This window comes from Eubalaena glacialis, chromosome 1 (assembly GCF_028564815.1).
Source record: "Eubalaena glacialis isolate mEubGla1 chromosome 1, mEubGla1.1.hap2.+ XY, whole genome shotgun sequence".
In the NCBI taxonomy this organism is placed as follows: Eukaryota; Metazoa; Chordata; class Mammalia; order Artiodactyla; family Balaenidae; genus Eubalaena; species Eubalaena glacialis.
The window spans coordinates 176,025,305-176,051,249 of NC_083716.1; the positions used below are offsets into that span (position 1 = coordinate 176,025,305).

Consider the following 25,945-nt stretch of genomic DNA (forward strand, 5'->3'; position numbering starts at 1 on the left):
AGCACGGCGGAACTTACGATCAGAGAGAGGATGGCAAGGAGGCTACCCCTCCGCAGGCTGATTTTGGGGTTTTATTCTTGGCACCGATAGTGACTGGTCACGTGACACTGCACAATTCACTGCCCTTCCGAGGTTAGATGAGAGCTGCCCTGAAAACATTCTGCAACAGAGCTGCAGTTGTGGGTGAGCTCCACAGAGACACGCCAGCTGCCACCTTTAAGCTGCCTGTAGGACTCAGGAAGACTTTTTAATAGGGAAACTTCTACCAGAGAGGGGTCTGGAGGAAGAAGCGTAACACACCGACACTTGAAAACTCACAAGTTGAGACCTGGTGCTGAGACCCAGAGGCGGGTATGGCCAATGGATGCTGGTGACAACCCTAGAGGAAGTAATCCAAGCTGGATGCATAGGAAGGGCAGAGGATGCTCCTGTAAGGATCCTCTTTCAGCATGACTTTGTTCATATCTCTGCCACAGAAACCATCTTGCAATTCTTACAGCATGCAGTCTGTATGTATTTTAAAAAATTAAAATAGATTATACCTAAAGTATTATCTCACTTGGGAATTTTTGTAGAGGAAATCTAGTAAAGAAGTATTTTTTGTACACATTTCCACTATAACATCAAAAACTATTGTTCCACTATAACATATTTAGCCACATACATACATACATACAAATCTTGTGAGGCATCTTGATATTCAAAGTTTGTGGAAAATGCCTTTAGTTAAGAATCATTCAGTTGGCACTTGTGCAATACACATGTGTTAAGGGTCTATCACATGCTAGGCACTGTGTAAGGCTCTAAGAGAATAAAGGCAATCTGTCATCTCCTCCAACAGTTATGTCCCACACACATGTCACTTCCTCTAACCCCAGGCTGCTCACAGCAAGCAGCCAAGGGAGGATTTCTTAAAGAACATGCACTGGAGAGAAGAACCCAAAAGAATGGCTGCAAAATGGAACTCGGTGTTTGTGTTCTACTGTTGTTAGCATGTTACACTCGGGAATCATTCATTTTGGTGGCTTCTCAGTGCAGTGCCTAAGAACTCAGCCCTAACAAAGAGTAAGGAAGCAGTGTCAGCTGCCACATGGACACCTCTTGCAGACCCAAGTGCCACAACCAGCCCCTAGAATCCCCACGTGCTTCGATACTGGGCTTACTCCGTTTTGTATCTCCAGGTTTCTCAAAGTCTGAGAGCATTTCAGCAAGGTCAAAATCCAATGCTAAAGGGGATTTTTCTACTGGGCAGTTTTAAAACATCATTTTTGCACATATAAGGTTTCATATACTGCCATACTGAAAAACTGGGAATTCCGTAAGTATCAAATAATACTTTTAAAGTAATATGTTTTGGCACACTCAGTCAAAATATAAAGAAGCCATCCAAAAGGACTGTATGGATTTATACTTACAGATATGAAAAGATATCAAAGACATTACTAAATAAAGCAGACCATAGTAGGGAGGGGCAAGATGGCGGAAGAGTAAGACGCGGAGATCACCTTCCTCCCCACAGATACATGAGAAATACATCTACACGTGGAACTGCTCCTACAGAACACCCACTGAACGCTGGCAGAAGACGTCAGACCTCCCAAAAGGCAAGAAAATCCCCACGTACTTGGGTAGGGCAAAAGAAAAAAGAAATAACAGAGACAAAAGAATAGGGACGGGACCTGCACCAGTAGGAGGGAGCTGTGAAGGAGGAAAGGTTTCCACACACTAGGAAGCCCCTTCGTGGGCAGAGACTGCGGGTAGCAGAGGGGGGAAGCTTCGGAGCCACGGAGGAGAGCGCAGCCACAGTGGTGCGGAGGGCAAAGCGGAGATTCCCGCACAGAGGAGCGGTGCCGACCAGCACTCACCAGCCCGAGAGGCTTGTCTGCTCAGCCGCCGGGGCGGGCGGGGCCTGGGAGCTGGGGCTCGGGCTTCGGTGCTAGCCGGGAGGGAGTCCGGGAAAAAGACTGCAGCTGCCAAAGAGGCAAGAGAATTTTTCTTGCCTCTTTGTTTCGCGGCGCGCAAGGAGAGGGGATTCAGAGCGCCGCCTAAACGAGCTCCAGAGACGGGCGCGAGCCGCGGCTATCAGCGCGGAGCCCACAGCAACAGGGACGCAGAGGGAAAAACGGAGAGATTCCCGCACAGAGGCTCGGCGCCGAGCAGCACTCACCAGCCCGAGAGGCTTGTCTGCTCACCCGCCGGGGCGGGCGGGGGCTGGGAGCTGAGGCGCGGGCTTCGGTCGGATCTCAGGGAGAGGACTGGGGTTGGCTGCGTGAACACAGCCTGAAGGGTCTAGCGCACCACAACTAGCCGGGAGGGTGCACGAGAAAAAGTCTGCAGCTGCCGAAGAGGCAGGAGACTTTTTCTTGCCTCTTTGTTTCGCGGCGTGCAAGGAGAGGGGATTCAGAGCGCCACTTAAACGAACTCCAGAGACGGGCGCGAGCCGCGGCTATCAGCGCGGACCCCAGAGACGGGCATGAGACGCTAAGGCTGCTGCTGCCGCCACCAAACAGCCTGTGGGCGAGCACAGGTCATTCTCCACACCGCCCCTCCCGGGAGCCTGTGCAGCCCGCCACGGCCAGGCTCCCGTGATCCGGGGACAACTTCCCCGGGAGAGCGCACGGCGCGCCTCAGGCTGCTGCAACATCACGCCGGCTTCTGCCGCCGCAGGCTCGCCCCGCCTCCTCCGTACCGCTCCCTCCCCCCGGCCTGACTGAGCCAGAGCCCCCGAATCAGCTGCTCCTTTAACCCCGTTCTGTCTGGGCGGGGAACAGACGCCCTCAGGGGACCTACATGCAGAGGCGGGTCCAAATCCAAAGCTGAACCCCGGGAGCTGTACGAACAAAGAAGAGAAAGGGAGGTCTCTCCCAGCAGCCTCAGAAGCAGCGGATTAAAGCTCCACAAACAACTTGATGTGCCTGCATCTGTTGAATACCTGAATAGACAACGAATCATCCCAAATTTAGGAGGTGGACTTTGGGAGCAGGATATATTAACTTTTCCCCTTTTTCCTTTTTTTTGTGAGTGTAGATGTGTATGCTTCTGGGTGAGATTTTGTCTGTATAGCTTTGCTCTCACCGTTAGTCCTAGGGTTAGGTCCGTCCTTTTTTTTTTGTTTTGTTTTTTTGTTTTTTTTTTGGCTTAAAAATTTTTTTTTTCCTAATAAATGTTTTCTTAATAATTTTTTCCTTATTTTCTATTTTTAAAAAAATTTTTAATAAGTTTTTTCATATTTTTTATTTTAAAAAATTAAAAAATTTTTTTTCTTAATAAATTTTTTCTAAATAATTTTTTTCTTATTTTTAGTATAAAAAATTAATAAATCTATTTTTAAAAATTAAAAAAAATTTTTTTTTCTTAATAAATTTACTCTTAATAATTTTTTTTCTTATTTTTTATTATAATTGCTTTATTTTATTTTATTTTATCCTCTTTTTTTCTTTCTTTCCATTTTTTCTCCCTTTTATTCTGAGCCGTGTGGATGAAAGGCTCTTGGTGCTCCACCAGGCATCAGGGCTGTGCCTCTGAGGTGGGAGAGCCAACTTCAGGACACTGGTCCACAAGAGACCTCCCAGCTCCACGTAATACCAAACGGCGAAAATCTCTCACAGATCTCCATCTCAACATCAAGACCCAGCTTCACTCAACGACCAGCAAGCTACAGTGCTGGACACCCTATGCCAAACAACTAGCAAGAGAGGAACACAGCCCCATCCATTAACAGAGAGGCTGCCTAAAATCATAATAAGGCCACAGACACCCCAAAACACACCACCAGACGTGGACGAACCCACCAGAAAGACAACATCCAGCCTCATCCACCAGAACACAGGCACTAGTTCCCTCCACCAGGAAACCTACACAACCCACTGAACCAACCTTAGCCACTGGGGACAGATACCAAAAACAACGGGAACTACGAACCTGCAGCCTGTGAAAAGGAGACCCCAAACACAGTAAGATAAGCAAAATGAGAAGACAGAAAAACACACAGCAGATGAAGGAGCAGGGTCAAAACACACCAGACCTAACAAATGAAGAGGAAATAGGTAGTCTACCTGAAAAAGAATTCAGAATAATGATAGTAAGGATGATCCAAAGTCTTGGAAACAGAATAGACAAAATGCAAGAAACATTTAACAAGGACGTAGAAGAACTAAAGAGGAACCAAGAAACGATGACAAGCACAATAAATGAAATTAAAAATACTCTGGATGGGATCAATAGCAGAATAACTGAGGCAGAAGAACGGATAAGTGACCTGGAAGATAAAATGGTGGAAATAACTACTGCAGACCAGAATAAAGAAAAAAGAATGAAAAGAACTGAGGACAGTCTCAGAGACCTCTGGGACAACATTAAACGCACCAACATTCGAATTATAGGGGTCCCAGAAGAAGAAGAGAAAAAGAAACGGACTGAGAAAATCTTTGAAGAGATTATAGTTGAAAACTTCCCTAATATGGGAAAGGAAATAGTTAATCAAGTCCTGGAAGCACAGAGAGTCCCATACAGGATAAATCCAAGGAGAAACACACCAAGACACATATTAATCAAACTATCAAAAATTAAATATAAAGAAAACATATTAAAAGCAGCAAGGGAAAAACAACAGATAACACACAAGGGCATCCCCATAAGGTTAACAGCTGATCTTTCAGCAGAAACGCTGCAAGCCAGAAGGGAGTGGCAGGATATACTTAAAGTGATGAAGGAGAAAAACCTACAACCAAGATTACTCTACCCAGCAAGGATCTCATTCAGATTTGATGGAGAAATTAAAACCTTTACAGACAAGCAAAAGCTGAGAGAGTTCAGCACCACCAAACCAGCTTTACAACAAATGCTAAAGGAACTTCTCTAGGCAAGAAACACAAGAGAAGGAAAACACCTACAATAACAAACCCAAAACATTTAAGAAAATGGGAATAGGAACATACATATCGATAATTACCTTAAATGTAAATGGATTAAATGCTCCCACCAAAAGACACAGACTGGCTGAATGGATACAAAAACAAGACCCATGTATATGCTGTCTACAAGAGACCCACTTCAGACCTAGAGACACATACAGACTGAAAGTGAGGGGATGGAAAAAGATATTCCATGCAAATGGAAATCAAAAGAAAGCTGGAGTAGCAATTCTCATATCAGACAAAATAGACTTTAAAATAAAGACAATTACAAGAGACAAAGAAGGACACTATATAATGATCAAGGGATCGATCCAAGAGGAAGGTATAACAATTGTAAATATTTATGCACCCAACATAGGAGCACCTCAATACATAAGGCAAATACTAACAGCCATAAAAGGGGAAATCGACAGTAACACAATCATAGTAGGGGACTTTAACACCCCACTTTCACCAATGGACAGATCATCCAAAATGAAAATAAATAAGGAAACACAAGCTTTAAATGATACATTAAACAAGATGGACTTAATTGATATTTATAGGACATTCCACCCAAAAACAACAGAATACACATTTTTCTCAAGTGCTCATGGAACATTCTCCAGGATAGATCATATCTTGGGTCACAAATCAAGCCTTGGTAAATTTAAAAAAATTGAAATCGTATCAAGTATCTTTTCCGACCACAACGCTATGAGACTAGATATCAATTACAGGAAAAGATCTGTAAAAAATACAAACACATGGAGGCTACACAATACACTACTTAATAACGAAGTGATCACTGAAGAAATCAAAGGGGAAATCAAAAAATACCTAGAAACAAATGACAATGGAGACACGACGATCCAAAACCTATGGGATGCAGCAAAAGCAGTTCTAAGAGGGAAGTTTATAGCAATACAAGCCTATATCAAGAAACAGGAAACATCTCGAATAAACAACCTAACCTTGCACCTAAAGCAATTAGAGAAAGAAGAACAAAAAAACCCCAAAGCTAGCAGAAGAAAAGAAATCATAAAGATCAGATCAGAAATAAATGAAAAAGAAATGAAGGAAACAATAGCAAAAATCAATGAAACTAAAAGCTGGTTCTTTGAGAAGATAGACAAAATTGATAAACCATTAGCCAGACTCATCAAGAGAAAAAAGGAGAAGACTCAAATTAATAGAATTAGAAATGAAAAAGGAGAAGTAACCACTGACACTGCAGAAATACAAACGATCATAAGAGATTACTACAAGCAACTCTATGCTAATAAAATGGACAACCTGGAAGAAATGGACAGATTCTTAGAAATGCACAACCTGCCGAGACTGAACCAGGAAGAAATAGAAAATATGAACAGACCAATCACAAGCACTGAAATTGAAACTGTGATTAAAAATCTTCCAACACACAAAAGCCCAGGACCAGATGGCTTCACAGGCGAATTCTATCAAACATTTAGAGAAGAGCTAACACCTATCCTTCTCAAACTCTTCCAAAATATTGCAGAGGGAGGAACACTCCCCAACTCATTCTACGAGGCCACCATCACCCTGATACCAAAACCAGGCAAAGATGTCACAAAGAAAGAAAACTACAGGCCAATATCACTGATGAACATAGATGCAAAAATCCTCAACAAAATACTAGCAAACAGAATCCAACAGCACATTAAAAGGATCATACACCATGATCAAGTGGGGTTTATTCCAGGAATGCAAGGATTCTTCAATATACGCAAATCAATCAACGTGATACATCATATTAACAAATTGAAGGAGAAAAACCATATGATCATCTCAATAGATGCAGAGAAAGCTTTCGACAAAATTCAACACCCATTTATGATAAAAGTCCTGCAGAAAGTAGGCATAGAGGGAACTTTCCTCAACATAATAAAGGCCGTATATGACAAACCCACAGCCAACATTGTCCTCAATGGTGAAAAACTGAAACCATTTCCACTAAGATCAGGAACAAGACAAGGTTGCCCACTCTCACCACTATTATTCAACATAGTTTTGGAAGTGTTAGCCACAGCAATCAGAGACGAAAAAGAAATAAAAGGAATCCAAATCGGAAAAGAAGAAGTAAAGCTGTCACTGTTTGCAGATGACATGATACTATACATAGAGAATCCAAAAGATGCTACCAGAAAACTACTGGAGCTAATCAATGAATTTGGTAAAGTAGCAGGATACAAAATTAATGCACAGAAATCTCTTGCATTCCTGTATAATAATGATGAAAAATCTGAAAGTGAAATTAAGAAAACACTCCCGTTTACCATTGCAACAAAAAGAATAAAATACCTAGGAATAAACCTACCTAAGGAGACAAAAGACCTGTATGCAGAAAATTATAGGACACTGATGAAAGAAATTAAAGATGATACAAATAGATGGAGAGATATACCATGTTCTTGGATTGGAAGAATAAACATTGTGAAAATGACTCTGCTACCCAAAGCAATCTACAGATTCAATGCAATCCCTATCAAACTACCACTGGCATTTTTCACAGAACTAGAACAAAAAATTTCACAATTTGTATGGAAACACAAAAGACCCCGAATAGCCAAAGCAATCTTGAGAACGAAAAATGGAGCTGGAGGAATCAGGCTCCCTGACTTCAGACTATATTACAAAGCTACAGTCATCAAGACAGTTTGGTACTGGCACAAAAACAGAAATATAGATCAATGGAACAGGATAGAAAGCCCAGAGATAAGCCCACGCACATATGGTCACCTTATCTTTGATAAAGGAGGCAAGCATATACAGTGGAGAAAAGACAGCCTCTTCAATAAGTGGTGCTGGGAAAATTGGACAGGTACATGTAAAAGTATGAAATTAGAACACTCCCTAACACCATACACAAAAATAAACTCAAAATGGATTAGAGACCTAAGTGTAAGGCCAGACACTATCAAACTCTTAGAGGAAAACATAGGCAGAACACTGTATGACATAAGTCACAGCAAGATCCTTTTTGACCCAGGTCCTAGAGAAATGGAAATAAAAACACAAATAAACAAATGGGACCTAATGAAACTTAAAAGCTTTTGCACAGCAAAGGAAACCATAAACAAGACCAAAAGACAACCCTCAGAATGGGAGAAAATATTTGCAAATGAAGCAACGGACAAAGGATTAATCTCCAAGATTTACAAGCAGCTCATGCAGCTCAATAACAAAAAAACAAACAACCCAATCCAAAAATGGGCAGAAGACCTAAATAGACATTTCTCCAAAGAAGAGATACAGATTGCCAACAGACACATGAAAGAATGCTCAACATCATTAATCATTAGAGAAATGCAAATCAAAACTACAATGAGGTATCATCTCACACCGGTCAGAATGGCCATCATCAAAAAATCTAGAAACAATAAATGCTGGAGAGGGTGTGGAGAAAAGGGAACACTCTTGCACTGTTGGTGGGAATGTAAATTGATACAGCCACTATGGAGAACAGTATGGAGGTTCCTTAAAAAACTAAAAATAGAACTACCATATGACCCAGCAATCCCACTACTGGGCATATACCCTGAGAAAACCATAATTCAGAAAGAGTCATGTACCAAAATATTCATTGCAGCTCTGTTTACAATAGCCAGGACATGGAAGCAACCTAGGTGTCCATCATCGGATGAATGGATAAAGAAGATGTGGCACATATATACAATGGAATATTACTCAGTCATAAAAAGAAATGAAATGGAGGTGTTTGTAATGAGGTGGATGGAGTTAGAGTCTGTCATACAGAGTGAAGTAAGTCAGAAAGAGAAAAACAAATACAGTATGCTAACACATATATATGGAATCTAAGGGAAAAAAAAAAAAAAAAAAAAAAGAGGTCATGAAGAACCTAGTGGCAAGATGGGAATAAAGACACAGACCTACTAGAGAATGGACTTGAGGATATGGGGAGGGGGAGGGGTGAGATGTGACAGGGTGAGAGAGTGTCATGGACATATATACACTACCAAATGTAAAATAGATAACTAGTGGGAAGCAGCCGCATAGCACAGGGAGATCAGCTCGGTGCTTTGTGACCACCTAGAGGGGTGGGATAGGGAGGGTGGGAGGGAGGGAGATGCAAGAGGGAAGAGATATGGCAACATATGTATATGTGTAACTGATTCACTTTGTTGTAAAGCAGAAGCTAGCACACCATTGTAAAGCAATTATACTTCAATAAAGATGTTTATAAAAAAAAAAAAAAAAAAAAAAGCAGACCATAAAACATTATGTGTTTTGTGAAATAAACTATTTATACTATAACATTATTAACGTAAGTGTAGAAAAGAGTAGAAGAATATTTGTCAAGAGGCTAGATGTATCTCTGGGTAGTGAGATATGGAAGATTTTATTTCTTGTTCTTTCCTTTTAATTTACTTTGACTTTCTAAATTTCTAAGATGACCATATATTGCTTGAAAATACAGAACTCTATACATTCCCTATTGCTGAAAGTATCTGCACTGGCAAACATCTGCTTGCTCCACTGTCAGAAAGAAAAGGACATTATCTCACAATGAATGGCTTTTAATTCTTCTATTTTGCTTCTCATGCATTACCAAATTTTTCTGAATACAAATCTTCCTTCCTTTAGCATGTTTACCAGCAGAAGGATTTTGTAAATGCAAAAGATCTACACTCTGCACTACCCTATATCATCTCTACTTATACCATCTACCTATACCACACCACCAGTAACACTGGTTTAACATCAGAAGACCCAGTCTCCAGCCTAAGTGTACTATCTCTGTGACTGCAGGAAAGTTACTTAACATCCCTGATCTTGCTTTTTCACCTGTGAGCAGCAAACATAGGATGAAAGGAAAAATTAAATCAGGCAAGTGATGTGACCGTGCTTTTAAAGTTGTAAGACACTACAAATGCTGACTGCTATTTTCATCATCAACTTTAGTGTCTCCTCTAAAATATTTTCAGGTATTCCTGTCATAATATTTAACGATGGGCATATCAGGAAACACTGTTAAAAGAATACTTAGGTAAAATGTCAGTGAGAAGACAGGTAAATGTAACAGTCCTAAAAGTACATGGGTTTCTAATGGCATTCAGAATGGAACTGAATAGAGCACGGCCACGGGGTCAAGTGGTAAAGAGCAAGGACCAGCACGCTCAACAGACCCAGGTTCAAGACCCGTCTCTGCTTCATCTGAGCTGGAAGGTATTGGACAAGTAACCCCCAGGACTTTACGCCTTCGTCTCTCACCTGTGAGATGTCAGTAACAACAGCATCGACGTTGCAGAGGTTTTGTGATGATTAAACACGACAAAGCATACACAGTGCTTATCACGGTGCCTGGTCCATTGTAGGAACCTGATCTTTCTGAAGGACCTCACTCACAATATAGCCAAGATGTACAACAGCGACTCCAATTCTCAGAGGAAAGGAAATTACCAGAGGAGAACATTCCAAAAAATTAAGTACTAAATATTTCTCATAATAAAGAACAGTATTTCTAATAACTTGGCACCTACATAATAATACATACCACTCTACTGAAAAACAAACAGAGTCTTCTCAGGAATCATTTAAGTCTGATAAGGCCTGTACCAAAGACCACAGCCTGTCACTGCCCCTGGATTCAACCCAACCATTACTCTTCGCAAAATGTGGATGTTGAAAACAATAAACACTGGTTACTATGGGAACAAGTAATCCAAAGGTAACATTCAGACAAAAGGGCTCTCACCTTCCCTTAACTACCCATAGCTCTTCTTTTCATCCGTCTTCTTACGGCATTTATCACTTTCTACCTTGTGTTAGAGTCATTTGTGCAGGGTCTGATCTATCCGCCTACACAGTAAGCTCTTTGAGTGCAGAGACCCTGTCATATTCATCTTTGGATTTTCAACAAAGCCTTGCACAAAGAAAGCCATAAATAAGTAGTTTGTTGGGGGGAAAAAAGACCATGTACTAAAAAGCACTGCCACAACTGGTCACTATGACTACACTATTTAACCTTTGGGGGAAAAATTAATCAAGCCCCCCAACCACTTGACTAGAATTATGCAATTAACCTGATTTTACAGACTAGAGAATCATTTAAGAATTCTAATCCCTCCTGAATGATGATAACATGGAATTAGAATTCAGGCATACTAATGCTAAAATGGTGAACAACATTGTTTTTAGCAGCTTCAGCTTTCTTTATGAAATTATAACTTACTAAGTCTATAGTTTACCCATATCTAAGTTCACCTTTTAATAGAGAAACTAAAATAATAAGTCAAAGTAAGTAATACTGTCATGCTAAAGGATTTCTGTAAAATAAATATCCTATTCCAGAGATCCTTATCCCCCACAAACAGGAAAACTATTTTGTTGGTCTAGGGTCTTTAATTGGCCCATCAAGGTCTAATGATATTGCTACATACTAACCAAGTAAATTCATTATTAGCAAATTGATGGGATAGACCAAAGCATCTATGTGTGATAACTGTCACAGTTGCCTTCAGCTAAACTAACTGCAATCCACGGGGCTGCGCTGTCAAAGCATGAACAGCATCCAACACAAAGGAATTAACAATTTAACTGATAAGTTTATCACTTTTCCAACTCACTGAGCCTGACTCTAAAAAAACATGTTTTATGTCAAATATGACTATTCTATTTTATGAAAAATATACTAATGACAAAATATTTGTGCAATGCCTAACTCAAACCAGAAATTGTAATAACATCTACAGTTACATAAATTACCAGGTGGCTCACTCGTGAGGTGGTATTTTTCTCCTCAGATGTAAGAGGATTTCCTTATCTTGTACCTAAATTTATGACACTCATTTTTTTTGACAACATTACCATACACACAATGGACAAGAGAATATCTGCAGAAAAGTACATACATGGAAAAAGAAAAAACTACATTTTAACTATGTCCAGCATTTAACATGGAGATCTAAGGTCTAATCCTTTTTCTCCAACCTTACATATAACAGATAAGTTTTAAAAGCAAGTTAAAGCAATATTATATTTTTTCAAAGAAGAAATTAGCCTTTGTCTCCTCAGTCTTTTGCCTATGATCACCAGAGATGAGAAATGGAGAAATAAATATACTACTTGTAGCTAAAATGTATTTGTCTTTTCTTTTTAGAATGTGGCGTTGTGAAAAGTATTTCCCAGTTTACTACCTAGAGAATGAAGGTGAGGTTTACCCAGCATCTTGGGGAAGGAAGCCATATTCCTAGCAGGTAGGTCTATAAAATGCTATGTCAAAAAGAAAGTCAGAGTGACCTTTCCAAGAGGTGGAGAAAGCAGCCACCCAAACAGCATTAGTTAACAACTGGTGAAATGCTGGCTTGAACCGATGTCTACTCACTAGCCTGGAGCACGATACACATACATGTCATGCCCAGATGGCCTCAGGGGATAAGAGAGGCAGGCATACTGTTTCCTAACACCCAATAGCCACGTGTTGTCTAGACCAGTGATCAACAAGGACAGAGCGAGGGTATATTTGTGTGTGTGTGTGTGTGTGTGTGTGTGTATATGCATATGTTTGCGTATGTATATAAATATGTGTCTATATATATACCATATACATATGTCAGAATCTTGTGGTCTAGATGGAAATGAATGAAAGGGTACAAAACAGCACATGAATTTCCTAAATCTGATCAACACTGGCCAGAACAACCTTCCAGCTTCCTCTCACACAGGCTGGTACAAGTGATCCAGAGTAAGTTTCAAATGGGGAGTGGGGTATGAAGAAATTGTATGGCAGGGACCAACACTAGATGGCAGATTTTGATACTCAGTGAGCATGTAACGTTGAAAGTTCTAAGAGAAGCTGGCCCTATGAGGGGGTGCTGGTGGTAAAAGAAGAGGCCAGGAGACTGCCACCCCGCACACAAAAGACCACTGAGGGCAACTCTATGACCCATATTTGTTCATGATTTAAAAAGTGACTCTAAAGCTGGGGCCTGCAAGGGTGTGCTCATAGAACCCTCTAGGAATGTTTTTAAATGCTCTGTTTCCATTTAGATGATGATCACACTCACATGCACTTATATTCTGGGACATCAGGATAATGTCCATTTCAAGGAACCAGCTACTGGTTCACTTTAAATTCACGATCCCTAACCTCAAGTGATCACCGGTGCAGCCTGTTCATCCTATCACATCTCCCTGGTGAATTGACTCTCCAGCTCTCCTACACAATTATCTTCTCATTTCTCCAACCTTGAACATCTTTTCCTTCCTCACTCTCAATGATGACATTCCTTATCTTACTGAGAGAAGAGAATTAACAGAAGAAGACTTCCACGAGCCCATACCCCAAATCACCAAGCTCCCTGCAGCTCTGCCTGCTCTTCCATCACTGTGGCTGCAATGTCAGACAGACATCTATCCATTCTCCTGTCTAAGGTTGACATCTACATGGATACCTGGGCATCATCCCTTCCCACCCAGCTGAGGACATCAGGCTTACAAATGTCCTGTCTCTCATTCCATTTTCCTTCTCTATCGGATCATTTCCATTAAACAATACTTAAAAAAAAAACAACCCTCCCTTCATCCCATATTCTCATTGAGCTAACACCCCATTTCTTTGCTCCCCCTGTACAAGAGGGGAGGAAAGACTCCCCTTGTATGGACTCTTGTCCATACAAGAGTATGGACAACTCTTCTAGCAAGAGTTGTCCATACTAACAAGTCATCTATCTTTGTTACATTATGTTTTCTCTCGCCACTCTGTCCTGAACCCAGTTCTATCAGGCTTTTGTCCCCACCACTCCACTAAAATAACTCTTGCCAAGGTCAAGAATGGTTAAGAATGTATTGATATTTTGCCAAACACAATAGTGAATTCCCAGTTCCCATTGTACTTGATCTACTGATAACAACTGATGCAGCTTTTCACTCCTCCTTTCTTGAGACTTCCTCTGTTTGACTTACAGGACCACCATCTCTCCTCGACCTCACCAGCCTCTCCTCACCAATCTGTTGATTGCTCCTCATCCATGCACCACCTGAGAGTGTGCAAGACCTTGAACTCTTTACCATCACTCACTCCCTACGTGAGCTCATATGACTTCATAGCTTTAAAAACCGTATGCACCAGTTCTCAAATTTATCTCTCTAGCCCAGAAATATATCTCCTTTGAAATCTAGGCTCGTGTACCTGAATGCCTACTTGACATCATGAAATAGATTTCCACTAGACAACTCAAACTGAACTTGTCCAAAACTGAATTCTTGATTCTGCCCAAACCTGCAACTCCAACTCCCCTCCTCATCTCAGAAGACAGCAACTCCATTCATCTGTATTTTCAGGCCCAAAACTTTTAAGTGCTCTCTCCTCCATCCAGAATCTGATAATCGCTCGCCACCTCCATTACTTCCCACCCTGGTCCAGGTCACATCATCATTTTTTGCGCCAGGGCAATAGCCAGCCAATGGGCCCTCCGCTTCCACCCTGAATGGTCTCTATATGGTCTAGTCTCCATAAAGCAATCACAGTACTTATTTTAAAATTTCACTCAGATGGTGTAACTCTTCTGCTCACAAACCTTCCACCACGGTTTCCCATCCACAAACAGTGAAATCCAAAGTCTTCACCACAGGCTATATGGCCCTATATGATTCAGCCCCTGCTAACCTTCAGACCTCACTGCCCCCCACCACTCTAGCCACACTGGTTCCCTGGCTATTTCTATAACTACTTAGAACATCCTTCCTGCTCAGAATATTTGCGATCACTGTTTGCTCTGCCTAGAACTTTCTTCCTCCAAGCAACCTCATGGCTTGGTTCCTCACTTCTGTCAGGGGTCTGCTCAACTATCCCTTTATTTAGAGAGCCCTTTTATGGTATGTAGAATTCTGTGATGGCCTCCAACCTTCCTGTCCCCTGGTGTACATGCCCTACGTAATCCTCTGCCCTGAGTGTGACCCGGACCTTTAAATATGATGGGCTGTCACTCCTGTGATTAAGTTATGTTTTATGACAAAGGTGCAAGGATTTTGCAGATGTAATTCAAGTTCCAAATCAGTTGATTTCGACTTAATCAAAAGGGAGATTATTCTAGATGAGACTGGCTTAATTAGGTGAAAAACCTTTAACAGAGGGACTGAGCCCTTGGAGGGCAGGGGAAATGTTCTCCAACTGCCCCTGAAAAAAGCAAAGTCAGGCTGTGAACTGTCTGGAGTGGGGTGGCCTGTAGGAGCCGAGGATCTCAGTCCACACCTGCAAGGAACTGAATTCCGGCCACACCCAAATGAGCTTGAAAGAAGACCTCAAGCTCCAGGTGAGCAGGTCTTAACTGCAGCCTGGTGAGCCACAGCAGAGGACCCAAGTAGGCCGTGTCCAGACTTCTGACCTACAGAAGCTATGAGATAATAAATGGAGGTTGCTTTAAGCCATGAAATTTGCGGTAACTTGTTACATAGCAATAGAAAACTAACATGCCTTCCTTAATACAGAACAGCACCCTCAGACTTTCTAACCTCTTGATGCAGCTTTTCCTTCAGAGAACTTGATATATCATATCAGTAATGCTCGTATTTGAATTGTTCCTCTCCCTACCTCTAGAATGTAAGCTCCTGGAGGGCAGGAAATTTGTCTTTTGTTTTTTCCCTTATTGCATCACAGGGCCTAGAACAGTGCCATGCACAAGGTAGGTGCTTGATAAATATCTATAGGATGAATGAGAGTAGCTGCTGCTTACGTTTACATCAGCAGAGAGTGACCCCCAAAACTTAATAGCTTTTAACTATTAACTTTCAAAGGCTATTTCTCAAATTAAAGTACAGTTGACCTGCAAACAACAGGGATTTGAACTGTGCAGGCCCACTTATATGCAGATTTTTTTTTTTCAATACATACATACCACAGGACTACACAGCCCACGGCTGGTTAAATCTGTAGATGTGGAACTGTGTATACAGAGGGCCAGCTGGAAAGTTATAAGCAGATTTTCAACTTCGCTGGGGGTCAGTGCTCCTAACCCCTGCACTGTTCACAACTGTACAAGGATTGCCCTTAAAGGAGTCCAACAACATATTCTGAGAGATTCATGAGTTCTCAAACGTAAAAAAAACACGAATTTAAACAAATACCTTGTAAACATTTAACAACAACAAAAAAGATGCATATAAGCAATTAGGCATAAACATATGTTTGCTAAAAATAAGTTATACTAAAATTCACTTCCATTTTTTGAAAATATCATTGATATGTCTTAATTTCAGAAATACTTTTAATGGATCCTATTATGATAGCCTTTTGAATAGTTAGTTAAATGTTGACTAAAAGGCAGTAGAGTCAATAGGATTTGTTTTTGATTGAGCAACTATACCAAAAAATACTAGTTAATTATTGAAAGCCATTCAGAAAGTGAGCAGTTTCTAACAGATGCCAGAAGGCTCTGTCCTACTTGAACTGTTGAACACGATAATCAATGTTCTGGATAAAGGTGCAAAAGATAGGGTCATCAAATTGACAAGGGACGTATATACAAACATTGTAACTAATATGACACATTGACAGTCAGGAGTGAAATGTACGGTGGGTGAGCAATGAGTCAAAACCACCAGGTCCATTCTTATAGTGACAAATGCTAAGATGTACACAGAGTTTTAAAACATAAGTTGCAGTTCAGAGTCAGCCTTGGTAGCCCTTCAAATGGAAAAAACACAATCAGAGGTTTTTGTTTGACTGTTGGGTCATGCTAAATTCATCACCAAAGTACACAGGTTTTTCAAAAGGCAATGAAAACTTGGACTGATTTAGGAGAAATTTATAAATTTCTCTATTTAGGAGAAATAGAGTGTGAATTGCAAAAACACACATGATCTAACTACTGTATTCTAGCGTGCTCAGATCACATCTGGAGTCCTACATTTAAATATGGGTGCTCCATTTAAAAGGGACAAGGTTAAACTGGAAAATAATACCATGAAAAGAGTTCTGAAGTTGAAGAGGTCTTAGACTAAACAAAGTTAAACAAATTCCTCTCCTGCAGAACTTCTTAGAACCTTTAATGTTAATCTTCCTTGTGATTTCCAAAAAAAGGTGTGTGTGTGTGTGTGTGTGTGTGTGTGTGTAATAGATGGATACTACCCATTGTTTCTTAACTTATTTGAACATGGAACTCCTTCTTCATGGAGAATCTTTTAAGACTAGTGACCCAAGCCACGAACTCAGGAAAACCACCGCCTAAGCCCATGAGAAAAAGGGTAACAAATGCAGATGCAGACTAAAAGTCACTAGGAGTAAACAAGGATGATTGGGAGGGGGATATAGAACTGTTTCGTGAGAAGCAAGGTTAAAGTTACTTTTGCTGTTTTGCCTAGGAAAGGAGAAGAGCAAGCCTGGCAAACAACAAATGGCTCTCAGAAAAATGAGAGAATGCAACTGTTTTATACTGTCCCAGTACCTAGAGCAAAACAATATTTGGAAATAAGGCTCAAAGTATGCATTTTAACACTGTTCAGGAGACTTATCCAGAGAACCTGATATGTGCTCTAAGGGTCAGAAGTTGAGCCCAGAATAGGAAGGTCAGCTAAAAAATCTTCAAAAGGACATAGCAATTAAAGCTTTTCAGTACCACAGAGGTGATTACGGAAAAAGAGTGAACTGAAGTATGCACAGGGGCTGGGTAAACACCCAGCAGGGGCACTGAAGAAAAGACTCCTGCGTATGTCAAGTAGGAGTTTGGATGACTGGGTTCTAAAGGTGACTTCCAACACTGCATGCTCAGCGGGCTAGCCTGTAACCTCCGTAGTCTCACTCACCCTTGCGTCTCAAAGACAAACACTGAGCCCGGCGCAGAATTGCTTTCTCAGAAATATCGGTGAATATTTATGGGTGAATAAATGAACAAGTGAAAAATAAAAGGAGTACCTGTTTCCAAAGTCAAACGAAAAGGGAAAGGGCTATTTCATTCTTTGGAGACTGCTAAATACACTAACTGTGAATCACAAGCAAGGTTACTCTCAAATATAAGGAAAATAGTCTTGTAATAATTTCACGTCTTGACTTGGAAATCAACTCTGAATTAAACTGCACCAAGGGTCGCTGTGAGGTTCCCATGGTAAGTATGGGAAAATGCACTGCAGATTGTAAACGACCATCAGAAGGAAGGGGTGATTATGGCGAAGATAATCTACCCTGACAGATTATGATAATTCAGAGGGCTGGAAACTAACCTTGAAAATGAATCCACCTTTTATAGCCACGGCTCTGAAAAAGGCCCATTAGCCACGTGTTCTATTTGTTTAATTGTCAAAGGAGAACATATTTGAAAATGCCTTCAAAAATGTGACAGGGAACTCTACTCAGTGCTCTGTGGTGACCTAAATGGGAAGGAAATCCAAAAAAGAGGGGATATATGTATACGTATAGCTGATTCACTTTGCTGTACAGTAGAAACTAACACAACATTGTAAAGCAACTACTCCAATAAAAATTTTTTTAAAAAAATTTTACCAGGTGATTGACCTGGTAAGTTCAGCTATTTACAAGTAAATTCAAGCAAATTTCTTTTGTCTTGAGATTCCAAATTCTTAACAAAGAATATACATTAAATTGCCCTTATTTTTAAAAATCCTTGAAATAGAAAGCTTTCATTCACTAGATACAAAGACTAGACTGTCAGGCACCATATTTGTATCCATTTCCTGGAAGACTGAGGGTTCTTTCATAATATATCTATCATTTCTCCACAGTGGCTGATCAAACCTGTCACTGAAGAATGTTCTGAACAGGCAACTTGTCATACAAGCATGGTTTATTTCTGTCAGAGACTGACTGCTGAAGTGAGAAAGAAACTCATTAAAAATCTCTTACTGTGATCTAACATTGTAAAAAAAGAAAAGAAAAAAAAAGAGAAAGAAAAACCCAAAGAAGAAAAGGCAAGGAAAAAAAAAACTTAATGAAGGGTACACTGAGCCTGCAGATTCACTCACATGGTGCTTTTCTTTCTTATTCTTCTTGAGGAAGCAACTAGAAGAGAGCAATTAGTCCTGGGAATACAGCACCCACAGGCTATTTGGGGAGATCAAACAAGGTAACAATTTTATTTTATGCTAATATCATGAAAAGCTAAGGAAGGAGATCAGAATATTGTTCTATATGTAGGAAAAGTGATGCAAAATAAACAATATTATTTACCTTAATCTTAAAACTAGGTTCACGGCACAAGAAGCTTCTCTGTAGTCTTCACTAGCATTGAGTAAGCCCTTTAAAAACAAAACAGCAAACTGTTATAAACTCGGGAAATAATAAATGCATAAAATCATGATAGCCCTTGACTCATAGAGCCCTTTCTTCCTGGAAATTTCAAATCTAGGTCTTTACACATGCAGGTCTTATTTGTCCACATAAGACCTCTGTGTGAACACTAGAATGGTGTCTACTTCCCATCACAACTGTGGATTCAAATGTTTCATACAGAAAGCCTCAGTAGGAGGACGGGCCCTAGAAACAACTGGTATAAGCAGCAGTTAAGTTCAAAGGAAAGCTCAGCCATCTAGAGGGGCGCCTTGCAACCCGAGCCGTGGACCGTACCGACTGGGCCTTGGTGATGCACAAAGGTTGGGCACTTTAAACCTCATGATGCAGAGGATGGAGGAACTTAGTAGGTGAGGCCACAGTTTACCTTTCTCGCCTTTCTCCCCTAGAGTCTATTTCCTTGAACATAGATCATCAGTCATGACTGCCTCTGCTACACAGCCTCTCCCTACTCCTACCAATTCCTGGACATGAGACATTCCTATTGGAGTAGAAAAACAACGGATTTTAGGTCAAGACTTGGCTCTGCCACTGACCAGCTATGCGACTGTGGGCAAGTCATTCTCCGGACTTATTTTCTCATTTACAAAACGGGGATAATACCTGCCTCAAAAGTTTCCTGGGAGAACAAAATAATGTATATGAAAATGAGTCAAACTATACCATGTTATTTACTACTAGGTATCCTAATCCCTTTTCCTGTTTCCTTTACTCTTTGCCTTCTGACCTGTTGTTATTCCTCCCTTTCCTTTTATCATTCAACCAATCCCTACAGTTTACTTCAAGGTGTTTTACTGAGTTGCCCAATACAATGTAAAGGCTCTGCCTCTAAGTAGTTGTGCAACCTTGGCTGAGCCACTTCACCTCTGCAAATCTTTGCTTCCTCAGGTATAAAAGATAAGGGTCAAGGACTAGATGTCTGACCTGCAATCATGAAATCCCATCACTCTATCTCCTCTGCATACAGCTGTTTCATGAAATACAGATCAGGTAGAATAGAAATAAATTTAAATGGAATATGCAGCTTTGGAGGGAAAATGTGATCCTCGGGCTGGTGATACTTGACAGTATAACCACTTTGAGAGCTGAAGGGCTTGCCTATTAATTACACAGCAAAACCAGAACGGGGGCCTGCACTCTGGTTCTATGTCCACAGCCCCTGCCCTGGAGAGCTCAGCATCCTTCATCAGCACCCGACACAACTCGTGGCACACGTGTTCTGTCATATAACTTTTAATATGAATTCATTTCACAGTCACTGGACTATTATTTTTACAAGGCGAGTTGTAGAGATAAATTGGCCCATAAAATTCAGTGATAAAAGAATTATAAAAACAGTTTAGAAATCCAACCAGGAGCAAAAAAGAGAAGTATCAATTAACTATACTGTTTTGTGGCTGGAATCTAGCAGAATGGTGAGTCATTTTCTTTCCTTTTCTCATTTCTCACAGTACCAGCAATTTCAGAAGCAGTCTGGTAATCAGTTCTTGCTCTTGAACCTATCATTTAAAGGTTGGAGGCCTGAAAATCACAGTCAACAGTGACAGTCCTCTCTTCTTCATACTTATTAAAAAAGAGTGTTTACAAGCCCCTGCTTTGGAAGCGCCACCCTGATATTGTCTATCTTTCTGAAATGTCAGGTTTTGTTAAAAGAAAAAAGAAAATCTGTCTACAACGTAAATGACAGGCAGAGAAACGTACCTGAGAGTCCTGCACAGACAGGGACTGTATCTGCTTGGGTATGCTGCTGGCGTTCACCGCGATCTGTTAACAGAGCCACCGTTACAGCACGTAAGAACACCAAAATGAGACGTTAAGGTCAGTGTGGTTACAGTAAGTCTCAGTTATCAGAGACAAAAATCTTAAATAATTTAAGTAATTTTAAAGCACCATTTCCCAGAGTGTTGTCCTTTGACTACTTGCATTGGGATCACCTACGACACACGTTAAAGATTCCGGGGCACCACCCAGCCTATGATTCAGAATTTCATGGAGACAGAAGAGAATCTGTATCTTTAATAAGTGCCCCAGGTGATCCTTAGGCTTTTAGAGAACCACCGAGCTAAAGTGAAAAGGCAGGGACTATTTGATATTTTAAACCTGATAACAGAAAGATGCCCAACGACCTTTTTTTTCTTGTCACACAACTTCATCTCAAGTTAAGGGCCCCCTAATGAAAGGATGTTAGGATTAGCACAACCTGCCCTTTAATCATTACGTTGAACAATTTATTCACAGCACTGGATTTCAAAAATATATAAGGGTAGCTGGATTTTTAAAACACATTTTCCCCAAAAGAAAAGCTAGAGTAATAGGTTATATTTTTCTCTCCAAGCTGGAAACCTGACCCTAATGTGATACCCCAAATATTTCTGCCTCAAGTCCTACTTTTGTGAACTCTGCCCTGGAACAAAAGTTGAAAGACAAACTAAAAGAGAAACAACATCGACAAAGAACGAAAAATATATATTATTCCCTAAACTTACTATCGATTCTAAAATTATCAGAAGTCATCAGAAACTCTTTGTGGCAACAGTTTTCTAAAGTTTAAGAGTATAAAATTCTTACTCTCTGTGCTTCCGCGAAAATAACTGTTAGTAATGAAGAAATAAGGGGAAGTATACCCACGTCTGTAGTTTCCTTTGAATTGCATCCGAAAACGAAGATAGACTGATAGATGAATAGATGGCTGTGCATGAGATGAAGCAAGTATAGTAATGGCAGAATCCAGGTGATTGCTGGGTGGATGCTCACTATAAAATGTTTTTAATGTTGCAATATTTTGGAAGTTTTTCATATTAAAATGTTGGGGGGAAATGACTATGTGAGAAGAACAAACAACCTGTGTTCATTAACCAGCCAGAGGGCCTTGGCCTACCCCAAATGATCTCTTGTAAAGAATTTTTCAGACTGATTCCACAACCTTTTTTTTTAAACTTAAATTTTTTTCTTTTTATTTTTTATTGAAGTATAGTTGATTTACAATGTTGTATTAGTTTCTGGTATACAGCAAAGTGAGTCAGTTATACATATATTCTTTTTCATATTCTTTTCCATTATGGTTTATTACAGGATATTGAATATAGTTCCCTGTGCTATATAGTAGCACCTCATTGTTTACCTATTTTACATATAGTAGTGTGTATCTGTTAATCCCAAACTCCTAATTTATACCCCCCCTTTCCCCTTTGGTAACCGTAAATATGTTTTCTATGTCTGTAAGTCTGTTTCTGTTTTGTAAATAAGTTCATTCTTAATTAAGGTTTGAGATACTACCAAAAGCCACATCACATCACCTACAGAATATCCTACCTTTAGTCAAAGAAGGTTTGTAATCTGGAAAATTGTTAACGGCATTTACTAGAGGTGACAACTTCTCTTTCCCCTGGGGAGGCCCATCTCATGCCCTGTCCCTTACTCCCGGACAGTTAGGGGCACAGAGAGCTATTACCGTGCAACCTCACTGTGTAGGTGTAACCCTGCACGTGATGAAGAAACCAGTCTCCGGCTCCCACTGGTGCAGGAAATGTGCAGAGATGCACAGGAGTGGTGGAGAGGGAGGTTCCCTGCACAAAACATCTTCCTTGACAACCACTGTAGTCTGCCAAATTTCACCATTATGGACCCCATTCTATCAGTTTAGGGCATGACTTCTGGACATGCATTTTTAAATGTAAAAACTTACAAGAAACCTAACACATTAAGCAGCTGTCATTCATTAACAGTATAACATAAATTTGTCTATTGGAATTTTTTTTTAATTTTAAACAGTTTGCTATTAAGAAGGATACTTGAGAGAATGGGTGTTTTGATAGGAGGGGAAGAGAAGAATAACAGATTAATGTTGGACACGGCCCTGGAGACAGGCCTCTGGGACTGAGTGAAAGAGGAAAGGATCTTGGAATAGAGACAAAAAAGGGACAACATCCACTTTCTAATTTTTCATAGTGCTCTATCTAATCTTCTCATTTTCTATTTTTAAAAATACTGGAGCTAAATGCAATGGGTTATCCTGGATTGGATCCTGGGACAGAAAAAGGATGTTAGTGGACAAACTAATGAAATACAAATACAATCTGAGATGTAGCGGATAGTAATGGAGCACTGATGGTTTTTAGTTGTGACAAACATGCCAGGGCTACGAAAGAAATTAACGGTAAAAGAGCATGGATGAGGCATGTACGGGAATCCTACAGAGTACACTATCTTTGCAAATTTTCTGTAAACCTAAAATTACTCCAAAACAAAAGGTTTATTTTCAGAAATACAGAAGATTCTAACTAAGTTTATCCACAACCAGTTGGAAAACCAGTCACCTGCAATAAGAACACCTTTTAGAAAGTGACATCATAAAAGCATCAAGTAAAAGCCGTCTGTGATCCAGTACAATCAATTTGGAGGGAGAAATCAAATCTTTGCCTCCAACTACAAATGGGTATAAGACAACATGAGAGCTGACAGGCGTCTGGAAAACACAATGTCATCAGAAATAATTTCAAAAAGCTAAAGGCAGTTTTAACAATCACCCAGCAATAGCACTGAGTAACATAAGCAATGAATTTAGCTTCCACATTGTGTCTAAGCTCTGGTAAAATTCACTCAACCTAAATCCACACCAAATGTATTTTCTCCTCAGAACAAAATATCAGAGTTGGGAAACAATTAACCTAGCCTAGACTCTACAACAAAATTCTTCAATATACCTGCCATGGGCCCTACAGGGCTTCTGTCATCAAACCTTCCCACCTGGCACCATTACACTTGATTAAATAAGGACAACTTTTCCAAGGGATTTCTGAAATGTCTTAGTCGTTTTTTGTTTGCTTGTTTTGGGTGTTGTTTTTTTTTTTTAGACTTCTGATAGGCAGATATTTTTTAAAAATCTTCAGGAATTTGCAGCGCTCAATCTTCCTGGATTCCAGTCTGGACTTTTGGATTCAGAACGACTGGTGCGGTTTTCCTAGTCAGTGGGTCCTTGATCCTAGTCACATATCAGAATCATATGAACAGCTTTTTAAAAATCAGAGTTGCCTTGGACATCACCCCAAACCACCAAATCACAATTTGATTTGCTGGGTCTAGGGATCTGCATTTTTAAAACTTTTGGTTTTTCTGATGTGGAGCCAGGATTGCAAACCATGTTTTCATGATGCCTAACAGAAGGGTTACTATAAACCGAGTGCTCCCTTAATAGAAGCCTTGGAAAATGTCCTCCTCACTTAAATGAAACCAAAAGAAAGTGTGAATTTAAAGATAGAGTCAGGGCTTCCCTGGTGGTGCAGTGGTTAAGAATCTGGCTGCCAATGCAGGGGACACAGGTTCGAGCCCTGGTCCGGGAAGATCCCACACGCCACGGAGCAACTAAGCCCGTGCGCCACAACTACTGAGCCTGAGCTCTAGAGCCCGCGAGCCACAACAACTGAGTGCATGCGCCACAACTACTGAAGCCCACGCACCTATAGCCTGTGATCTGCAACAAGAGAAGACACCGCAATGAGAAGCCCACGCACCGCAATGAAGAGTAGCCCCTGCTTGCTGCAACTAGAGAAAGTCCGCATGCAGCAACGAAGACCCAATGCAGCCAAAAATAAATAAATAAATAAAATAAATTTAAAAAGAATAAAAAATAAAGTCAATTTTACTTTTATATAAAAAATTAAGGTATAAAAATTGCTTAAAGAATTATAAGACATGTACTGATTATTTTGGAGTCTGACAAAAGGATTCCAAAATCACTGGTCAAAAAGAAGATCAAACCACAACAACGAAAATTTTTTATAAAGCAAAAGCAAAAAAAAATCAATAATGAGATAATAGTTGAAAGGTTTTATATAAGCTAGGGTGCTGTATCAACTAGGAAACCCTATCTAAGAAATACCACTTATTTGGTATTTGTCCTTGCAAATACCATTCCCAAGCCCTACCCCCAAAGAGATGAACAGCTTCTGGAGAGAACGCCCTCTTCTGTGCTTTTGTATAATTCCCACAATGCCACAGTGCCTAACGCAGCTCCATGGGAAATCAGGCCCAGATTAAACATTTGTCCAATTAACTAACTTCATTATTATTGTTATATTATTAACCTTTAGTCTCCACTGGCTTCCACCATCCAAGTGGAATAAGATACTAAATAAATGAAATTAGCATGAATTATTTACTTATTACAAATTAATAATTACTAGTAGGTGACAAATACTTTGCAAGGCTATTTCTTAAAAACCAGGTTAAGAACACTAACCAATTTCTCACACTAGGACCAATTTCTCACTAAGTTTGGCTACGAATCTCATTAGACAAGTGGTGTAACTCTGGAACTTTACATTTTACACCGGAATTTCTTATCTCCAAATACGGCCCAGTACCAGGCACATCTACCCAATGTCCCTCTGGCAAATACCCAACCCTGGCCTTCTCAGTCTTCTCCAACTAGTGCTGTAATACCTGGACATTCTGCCTATACTTCCCAGGAAGCCAAATAACCCCTCACAAAATAAGCATTTCTAAAATGCCCCTCCTTTATTGCAGCATCTCACTCTAAGTGTGGAACTACTAAGGCTACTTTTTCTGAACTTCAGCTCGATTATAAATCGTATGTCTTCTGATCCTTCCCCCACTTCTTACCTACTTATAAATATGATAAACCTATTCAGGCACTTGTTTAGAGTCTGATATTCAGTGCATAGGTTTCCATGTCACCAACAAATACATATAGCATGTCTACTAGATGCTAAGGGAACACGGACATGAAAAAAATACTATCCCCAGT

The 25,945-nt window shown here is 40.2% G+C and overlaps 1 protein-coding gene across 2 annotated transcripts in view; it reads right to left on the reverse strand.

Annotated features, from left to right (window-relative positions):
* Window positions 1-25,945, reverse strand: part of STK39 (serine/threonine kinase 39) — a 309,082-nt gene that overhangs the window by 95,070 nt on the left and 188,067 nt on the right. For both annotated transcript variants that reach the window (XM_061201249.1, XM_061201248.1), the window contains exons 13-14: window positions 20,881-20,943; window positions 19,060-19,127 (exon numbers count right to left, since the gene is read on the reverse strand). In XM_061201249.1, the coding sequence (XP_061057232.1) occupies window positions 19,060-19,127; window positions 20,881-20,943 (131 nt within the window). The remainder of the gene's footprint in view (window positions 1-19,059; window positions 19,128-20,880; window positions 20,944-25,945) is intronic.